General features: G+C 66.1%; 2 protein-coding genes across 3 annotated transcripts; one reads left to right on the forward strand and one right to left on the reverse strand.

Annotated features, from left to right (window-relative positions):
* Positions 1-643: 643 nt before the first annotated feature.
* On the forward strand, positions 644-5,274 carry HPCA (hippocalcin). Of its 2 annotated transcripts, none has more exons than XM_074850951.1 (4): positions 644-962; positions 3,109-3,579; positions 4,258-4,363; positions 4,674-5,274. In XM_074850951.1, the coding sequence occupies exons 1-4, from the start codon at positions 906-908 to the stop codon at positions 4,769-4,771; spliced, it is 732 nt and encodes a 243-aa protein (XP_074707052.1). In that variant the 5' UTR covers positions 644-905; the 3' UTR covers positions 4,772-5,274. The 2 variants fall into 2 exon arrangements, with proteins under 2 accessions (XP_074707052.1, XP_074707053.1); XM_074850952.1 differs by lacking the exon at positions 644-962 and adding an exon at positions 1,367-1,635 and having other exon boundaries at positions 4,674-5,273.
* A 147-nt stretch (positions 5,275-5,421) lies between these two features.
* TMEM54 (transmembrane protein 54) lies at positions 5,422-8,614 on the reverse strand. Its single transcript, XM_074850953.1, has 7 exons — positions 8,555-8,614; positions 7,595-8,084; positions 6,787-6,980; positions 6,344-6,403; positions 6,023-6,193; positions 5,817-5,951; positions 5,422-5,661 (listed from the first exon to the last, which is right to left on the reverse strand). The coding sequence occupies exons 2-7, from the start codon at positions 7,605-7,607 to the stop codon at positions 5,566-5,568; spliced, it is 669 nt and encodes a 222-aa protein (XP_074707054.1). The 5' UTR covers positions 7,608-8,084; positions 8,555-8,614; the 3' UTR covers positions 5,422-5,565.
* Between the last annotated feature and the right edge of the window lies 1 nt (position 8,615).

Genomic DNA, 8,615 nt, shown 5'->3' on the forward strand with positions numbered 1-8,615 from the left:
CCCTCGGCCGGGCTGTGGCACGGACACGGCTGCTGCAACGTGGAGGGCGAGAAGGGATCGATGGGGAGATGGAGGAGGAGGAGGCTCAGCACCGAAAGGTGCAGGGGAAGGGCAGGAAGGAGCCTGTGCGGGTCTCTCTGCTCCTCCAGCAACAGGCAGGGACATTGTACCACCACGAGGCTGTTAAAAAAGGGGAAAAAACCCACAAAGAGAGACCAATATTGCCTTTATTATTAATAACTGCTTGTTCCTGCTGTACAACGAGGTCCCCGTGGTCCTCATGGGCCAGCACCGAGGGCTGGGCTGGGTCCCCTCGCCGGCCCGGCAGTGGTTTGGGCGAGCGCTGCCCATCGGTGTTTCAAAGCGTGGCCTGTGGATTTTGGCCACTTTTGGGCTAGTCCCTGTCTCCTGCCCTGCTTCAGGTTGGCGTTTTAGGCCTGGAGGTGCCACGTCTCCCTCAACGGGCACCTGCAGCCCCTTGGCCTCACTGATCTCTGCACCCAGCAGATTTTGGGGTGAGTTAGCCTGGGTGTCTCAAGCAGTCCTTCCCCCCAGCCCCTTCCCCGTTTCCCCCAGACCAGCGACAGGGCTGTGGGTTTAATCACTTTATGCGTGTTTATTTGTGTAATTCGGAGGAGAGTGCCTCTTCCTCCCATCTGCCCCTGCCATCTGCTCCCCGCGGCATTGCTGAACAATCCCGGGCTTTGCAAATGGATGGAGCTGGTGCAGGAACGCAGGAAAACCTGCCGGGAATGGCACCTCCTTAGAGCAAGCATCTGGCTCCACCGGAGCCTTTTCCCAGTGCTTGGAGCAGCTACAGAAAGCTGCTTTGCTCCAGCCCCTGGAGCGACTGAGGATGACACCACATCAACCCCCGGCTGCGTGCTGCGGACACTCAACACAAAATGTCCCCTTCTAGCCCCAAAATGCCTGGCCTGGCACTTTCTTGGGCCGGCGGGAAGGTGAGGGCTAAGCCCAGGAGCTGGGGGTGCCCAAGGCATGCACAGGGGGGTCCCCACGGCCCCTGGCTCACGCTGTCCCTGCAGGGACCACCCTGGCCCATGCCCTGGGCTCTTTCCGAGGGGACAGGATGGGGACAGGCGGGTGTGACAGCAGGGGTGGCACACGGAGAGCATGGTCCCCAGCTCGGTGCATGCACAGGGATGTGTGGGGGGGTGTTTACACCCCCCTTGGGCTTCCCCATCCCACCCACCCCGTGACAGGATGACACTCCACAGAGCCCTTGAAGACCCAACCAGGGGCATGTCATGTCCCCCCCAGCTCTGCAGGCATCCTGACACCCGGCGTGCTCCCAGTGCTCCCAGTGCCCCAAGACCTCCCCGTGCTCCCAGAGCTGCCCCAGCCCTTGCCAGTGCAAGAGGGGACCCCCCACTCCCCCCACCCCGAGCCTCAGATCTCGGCTGCGGGGAGACGAGGGATAGTTTCCCAGGGGGTGGGTGTGTGTGTGCGTGGGGCCCGGGGACGGGTGGAGGATCCCGGTGGGGGCTGCTACCGGTGCCTCCGGTGCCTCCCGGTGCCGGTGCCCCCCCCGCAGCCCGGCGCTGCGGCGGGCACAACCGGCGGGCGCTCCCGGGCTGCTTTGGCGCACGGCGGCGGCGGCTCGTCCCCGGGCAGGTAAGAGGCGGCGGGGAGAGGTGGGGGGGACACCCGGGGACGGGGGGGGGGACACCGGGAGCCACTGGGGGACCGGAGAGACCAGGGCACCGGCATGGACCCAGCCCCCGGGCACGTCTCTCTCCGCCGGCGGCTGCAGAGCACCCCCCCTCACCCACCCCCGCCCCACCGCATCTTGCCGGGGGTGCCCTGCGCCCCCCCCCCGCCCCGCCACATCTTGCCGGACACCCCCCCCCTTGAGCGGATCTTTCCTTGGGTGTGTCCTCGGCAACCCCTCTCTCTCCGGGGGTGCCCGGTTTTGGGGGGGAATCCCCTGTAGCCCCCCTGCCCTGGAAGCATCCTCCCTGGGGGTGCCCAATCACCCTTCCAGGGGTGCCCGCTTTGGGGGGGGTCCTTGCAAACCCCTCTCGGGGTGCTGAGCCCCCCACGGGCTCCCCTCCCAGCGGTGGGAGGTGCCCTGGGAAGTGGGGAGGGGGCACAGCCCCCCCGGGGCAGCGGGCCTGGGGGTCGTGCAAGCCCCGGGGGGCCCCGACTGGGATCCCTGAGTGGGGTGGGGACACACAGACCCTCCCCTGGGCTGCTGGGGTGGGGATGGACCTGGGGTGGGGGGTGATGGAGAAACACTGTGGGGTCTCAGCCTCCCTTTGACCGTGGGGGGGGTCCAGCCCTACTGGGCTGCTTCTCTTGGGGAGTCCTGTTTGCCCTGTGATCCTGAAGGGTGGGGGGATTGGGGATGCTGAGCCCCCTCCCTGCATTGGGTAGGATGGCGGGTGCTCCAGGCACTGAAGCCCTCCACCCACCCAGGAAGCCCCCCGCGCCCATCCTCTCCCCACACAGGGGTCACAACACAGCCTGGGGTGGGGGCACTGGGTCAAGGTCCCCCCCGCGAGCCCCAGGCGTGGGGACCTGGGGTGTGTGGCCAGATGCTGGGCAACCACCCTGACCCCCTCCCGGCCTCTCCACGCTCCTTGGGGTGACCCTGGCGGGATGGGGTGTGCTGGGTCCCCCAAGGGTGTGGGCACTCTGAAGTGGGGAGGGGGCCCTGAGGAGAGTCCTGTGGCCCCCAGCCCTCCCCGGGGCTCCAGAGCCATCAGATATTAACGGAGGCAGCGGAGGAGCTGAAAATATCCCTCCCTCCAAGGGAGCTGACCCAGATCCGGCCAGCCCCAAAGCTGGGCTGGACCCAGACCCCCAGCCAGCACGCTGCCAGGGCCCAATCCGGCCCCTTCCCCTCCTCCAGGCTGCTCTGCCCTCCCGCTGCCAGCTAGGTATCGCCTATATATTATGCAAATGAGCTATAAGGGCTTATTACGCAAACGCGAGGGGGCTGGCGCTGCCCAAGGCTGGGTGGTCCCCGGGGCTGGCCCCGAGGGCTCAGAGAGGACAGCGGGGATGGAGGGGGGCGCATTGGTGTCCGCCCGGGTGTCCGGGGGCTGCCAGCGCGTGCTGCCCCATCCCTCTCCCCTCCTGTAGTGCAGAGGGACCCCCCCACCCCGAGCCGGGCCAGGCGCCTGCCCCGCTCCAGCACTTGTCCCCTCCCCGGGACGGCCGGTGCGTCCCAGCAGCATGGGGAAGCAGAATAGCAAACTGCGCCCCGAGATGCTCCAGGACCTGCGGGAAAACACCGAGTTCTCCGACCTGGAGCTGCAGGGCTGGTACAAGGGCTTCCTGAAGGACTGTCCCTCCGGCATCCTCAACGTGGAGGAGTTCAAGAAGATCTACGCCAACTTCTTCCCCTACGGTGATGCCTCCAAGTTCGCCGAGCACGTCTTCCGCACCTTCGACACCAACGGTGACGGCACCATCGACTTCCGAGAGTTCATCATCGCCCTGAGCGTCACCTCCCGCGGGAAGCTGGAGCAGAAGCTCATGTGGGCCTTCAGCATGTACGACCTGGACGGCAACGGCTACATCAGCCGGGAGGAAATGCTGGAGATCGTGCAGGTACCGGGCTCCCTTGCGCCGCTGCAACTCCTAGTCTGTGGTCCTGCATCACCCTGGTGTGATGGTGGCCATCCTCTCCCGGGTTGGGGACACGCACCCTGCGTTACCCCTGGCACAGGGCTTGGCAGTTCCCGGGACAGAGCCTGTTGCTGTCTGCGGAGCCACTCGCCGAGCTCTGTGGCTGCAGGGATCAGTCTACCCTGGGGCATCCCCTGCTCCTTCCCTGTCCTGGGGACACCCCCTTGTCCTGGGGCGCGTCCCGCTGGCCCCACTCACCGTGCTCCTGGGGAGGGCTGGGTGCATGCAGCCGTCCCCGAGCACCCCGGGCCAGAGGGATGCGTGGTCGGCAGAGCGACGGGAGATGTTCTCCTTGCCCAGACCCCAGCTGGGTGGCATCGGCAGCGGCAGGGTGACTCGTGAGGCCATTGTGGTGACATCTCAGCGGGCATCTCCTCCCATCTGCCTCCTGCCGCTGCGTTCTTCCCGCGGGGCTGCCGCTTGCATCCCCCCTGGCTGTGCCGGGAGCTAAAGCTCCCCGGAGCCTGAGCGCACGGGGAGGGTGTTAAACACCAGCCCTGTTCCCAGGGCAGCGAAGCCCAGAGCTCTGTCCCCCATTTTGGGTGAGTGATGGCAGGAGCCCGCCTTGCACCCACCCTCATCCCCGTCTCCCTCTCCCAGGCCATCTACAAAATGGTCTCCTCCGTGATGAACATGCCCGAAGATGAATCGACTCCAGAGAAAAGAACGGAAAAAATCTTCCGACAGATGGATACTAATAACGATGGTAAATGAGAGGAGATGGAGGGGATTAAGGGAAAGGTCTCATGGCTAAATCCGGGGGTCTTAGAAGGAGCCGCACGTACGCTGATTAAATGGCTCATGTCCGCTGGGGTGGCCGGGGGGGAGCCCCAGCAGCCGGAGGGGCTCAGCGTGTCCCCGCACCCCGGGGAGCAGAGCCCAGGGGTGCTCATCCCGGGCGGGTGGGTGGGTGGGTGTCTGCGGTGCGTGCCGGGAGGTCTCCGGTCCCGTGAGCGCACCCAGGATGGGGTGGTGGCCACCAGGCTGAGCCGTGTCCCCCGCCTCGTCCTCTGCAGGCAAGCTCTCGCTGGAGGAGTTCATCAAAGGTGCCAAGAGCGACCCGTCCATCGTGCGCCTGCTGCAGTGTGACCCCAGCGGCGCCGTGCAGCTCTGAGCCCCGCGGACCCCCACAGCCCCCCCATGGCCCCACAGCACCCCTTGACCCTGCAGCCGGCCACTGCCGCTGTCCCTTGCCCGGCCCCTGTGGTCCCCACTGCCGTGTCCCCACGGCCCCTCGCGGGGAGAGAGCTGGAGCCTGGTGGAGGCTGGGGCAAGGGGGAGCCCGGGGGGACAGTCCCCATTGCTGGGGGGCTCCTGCACTGTCTCGACTGGGGGAAGGACGGAGGCAGGGTCTGCCCCGAGCGAGGACGGTCCCTCTCAGCACCGGGGGCTCGGAGCAGGGGGACAACTCAGCCCGGCAAAGCCACCGCTGCATCTCCAGTGGGCACGGGGACACGGCCCAGGGGACAAAGACCCGGTGGCTCGGGGGCCTCCCAGCACCCCCCACGCATGCACACACTGCCACGGCCATGGGGTCGGGCCAGCCCCTTCCCCACAGCCGGCGCAGGGTTGGGGGCCATGGGGAGGGGCCGCGCTTCTGGTCTTTTAATACCTGCAGAATAAAGTTTGTGTCAGTGCAGTCAGTGGTGGGAAAGGGGCCATCGATGCCGAGGGGGCAGTTCCTCCCTGCAGGGTCTGGATCCAGCCCAGTTGCCTCCCTCGCTGCAGCCCCTGGCGACCCAAGACCATGGGGATGGGCTCATGTGCCTTGGCTGGTGGCATCCAGGGGACATGTCCACCTGATAAGCAGCCTGGGGGGCAGCTGGGTCCCACTGTGGGGCTGTGCGTGCGCTGGGATGGGGTAGGGACGCCCGGGGCACATCCACGGGATCAGCCCTCGGGCCCTGCTCAGAGCCAGGCTGTTTCCATGCTGTCCAGCCGCAGCAGGCCCAGGCACTGCCCGGGGGGATCGGGGCTCTCCGCAGGCGCTGCCTGCAAGGAGACCTGCAAACCAGAGAGGGTGATGAGAAAGAGACTGGGGGGACGAGAGCTTCGGGGCGGCAAGTCTTACTCCCGTCCCGGAGTCCCCGAGCCCAGCCAGGTCCATCCCAGCCCAGCATGGGAATGGGTCAGTGCTGAGCTCGGGGACTGGGAGTCACCTTCCTCCGGTGCACCCTGCGGCAGCAGCGGCCGAGGCGGAGGAGATCGATGATGAGCAGGAGGCAGCGGATGCCGAAGACGATCTCCATCAAGTCAAGCAGGAGGGAGATGACCCAGAGGGACAACGTGGAGCTCTGCGGGGACACAGGATGTCAGGTCCCCAATGCTTCACCCAGCCCCAGCCCACAGCCCACAGCGGACTCACGTAGACACGGGTGGGATCAAAAGGGCACTCGCGGGAGGTGGGGACGGTGCAGGGGGCCAGCAGTGCCCGGCCCTGGCTGCCCAGTGTCAGCCCGATGGAGACGGCCAGCCCCAGCAGGCAGGACAGGCAGCCCAGGGTGCTGCAGGCAGTCAGGGTGAAAACTCCCCATTTCTGCAGGAGGGGAGAGAAGAGGCAGCGCGGTGAGCCCAGGGCTGTGCACGGCCGGGTTCCTTCCCCGAGCGAGGGGAGGTGGCGGCTGCGCACGCTCCGTGGGATGGCTGCAGCCTGCCGGGTGCTGGGCGAGGGGCTCCGGGTGCTTACGAGGGCGGCGGGGGCGAGGTAGCGGGACAGCATGATGGCAGCTATTCCACAGGCGATGGTCTGTGAGGAAGCGCGGGGACATCAGCCCCAGGGACATTGGACCCCATTCCCTGTTGACATTGTCCCTGAAAGCTCATCCGGCCAGTTCAGCATCACGGCGGGCCAGTGTTTTGTCTCCCCCAACCTCCACCCAGTAACAAGTCCCTGTGCATTTAACCCCCCTGGTTTTGGGGTGGAATGGCTTATTTAGAGCAGGGAAGGAGAGACAGAGCGGCGTCCATCCTACATCCCACTTCCTGCCCACCCTGCATCCACACCACACCCATCCCGCATCCTCCTGCATCCCACCTCCTGCCCACCCCGCATACATCTGCATCCACCCCAGATGCCCCCCACACCCCACCGCGTCCCCCCGCACCCCCCTACCCTGCACCCCGCGGTACCAGCAGCGCCGAGATGACGGAGGCGGTGTTGGCGATGGCGTACTGCAGGGACATGGCGTCCCGGGGGTTGACCACAAAGCGGAGGACGATGCCGTGGACGAGGGCGCCGGTGATGAAGTTGAGGTGCCCGATGATGAGGAGGATGAGGCCCGTTTTCATGAGGACCCTTTGGTGGCTGCCGGGATCGAGGTGGCCTGAGATGGAAGGGAGAGGAGGGCTGGGCAAGGAGGCTGCACGGTGTGGGGTGGCCAGCACTGAGCCATCCCTCCTGCCCTTACACCATGCTCAGCACAGTCACGGGGCATTTGGGGACACCCCAGAGGACGTGCCCCATGCTGGCTGGGGGACAAGCAGGAGGTGACGGGGTGGCAGCTGCGGGCAGCCCAGGTATGCAAACCACTGCTCCAGCCAGCTCTGCTGGGACCAGGGTGGCAGCGTGGGGCCAGCAGCTGCGGAAACGGGAGACCCTGATGGGACTGGGAAGGGCCGGGGCTCCCCAGAGCGATGAGGAAGCTCTGGGGGGAGCAGCTGCCTGTAAACGGCAGCTCCAGCGCTGGGTTTTGGCACCTGAGTGGCCACAGCAGCAGCCAGGCTGTTCCCCCATCAGGACCCACCCCAGGGCTGCTCTCCTCATGCACCCACCATCACCCAGATGCTCTGTCCAGCTCCGACCCTGAGCCCATCCAAGCCCCTCGGCTTCCCTCCCTCGCTGCCTCCGTTTCCTTGCAGGAGGGCAGTGCTGGAGCCGCAGGCAGGGCAGGGCCGGGCCACCCTCCCATTGCAATCCCCACGCCAGACCCAGACTCACCCACTTGACACATCTTCACCGGGCCGGGATCAGGCCACCAGAGCCCCTCGATGTCCCCAGGTTGGCAGCTGGGACCTGCGTGTCCGTGCTGGGACCAGGCCCAGGCCACCAGAGCTGCTCACCTGCTGCACCCCACTGCTACTCCAATTCCTGTCGGACCAGCTCCCCGGGATGGACAGAGGGGTAACTCCACCTTCACCTGCCTCCGCTGAGGGGAACCACAACCCCGTCCCCACCCCTGCGCTCCCCTTGCTGCCGAGGCGGGGCACGCCGTGCTGATACACCACATCCACTTCTCCATCCATCTGTGCCCTCTCCACCTCCCCAGCACGCTCAGGTCAGCCCACCCTAAAGCGATGGCAGCAGGCTGGGATCTGGCCAGGCAGGTCCAAGGCCACGGGCTGAGGGTCTGGGATGGGGCAGCGCCTCGGAGGCGGATGCTGCTGGACCAAGGGGCAGAGGTGAGCACTGTCAGGTACCAGGGATCAACCTGCAGAGAGAGGGAAAAGCAGAGGGGTCAGGGGAGCCCTCCCTTGCTCAGAGATCCTCGCTAAGCAACACTCTGAAAAGACATGAGGCATCAACAATTTAATTCCAGGGACAGCAACACAGCCCTGGCTCCTAGGGCTTGGTCCAGGGCTGGCTCCTGGCCTCTCACCAGAATAATAATGTCCCACCTGAGCCCCCAGGCCAGCCCTTGGCCCCCCTCAGATCCCTCACACCTCGCAACACCGGGAAGTTGGCTCAGCACAGCGTTAATCCCCATCCTTCCCCCCCGCCGTAACCTGTGCAGCGAGCACAGGGAACAGTCCCAGCCCCGCCACAGCTTCAGGACAAAGCAGGTCCAGGCCCCGCAGCCACAGGTGACACACACCCCGTCCCCACGGCCACTGCAGGCAGAACAAGGCTGTCACACCCCACTTTCTGGCAGAAGAGGAGATGCCCCCCGTTCCCCGACACCTTGGGCTCGGGCGGTGTTCACAAACGCTTGAGCAAAGGGCAAAGGCAGCCGGAGGATTTC

Source organism: Strix aluco, chromosome 26 (genome assembly GCF_031877795.1).
Source record: "Strix aluco isolate bStrAlu1 chromosome 26, bStrAlu1.hap1, whole genome shotgun sequence".
Classification (NCBI taxonomy): Eukaryota; Metazoa; Chordata; class Aves; order Strigiformes; family Strigidae; genus Strix; species Strix aluco.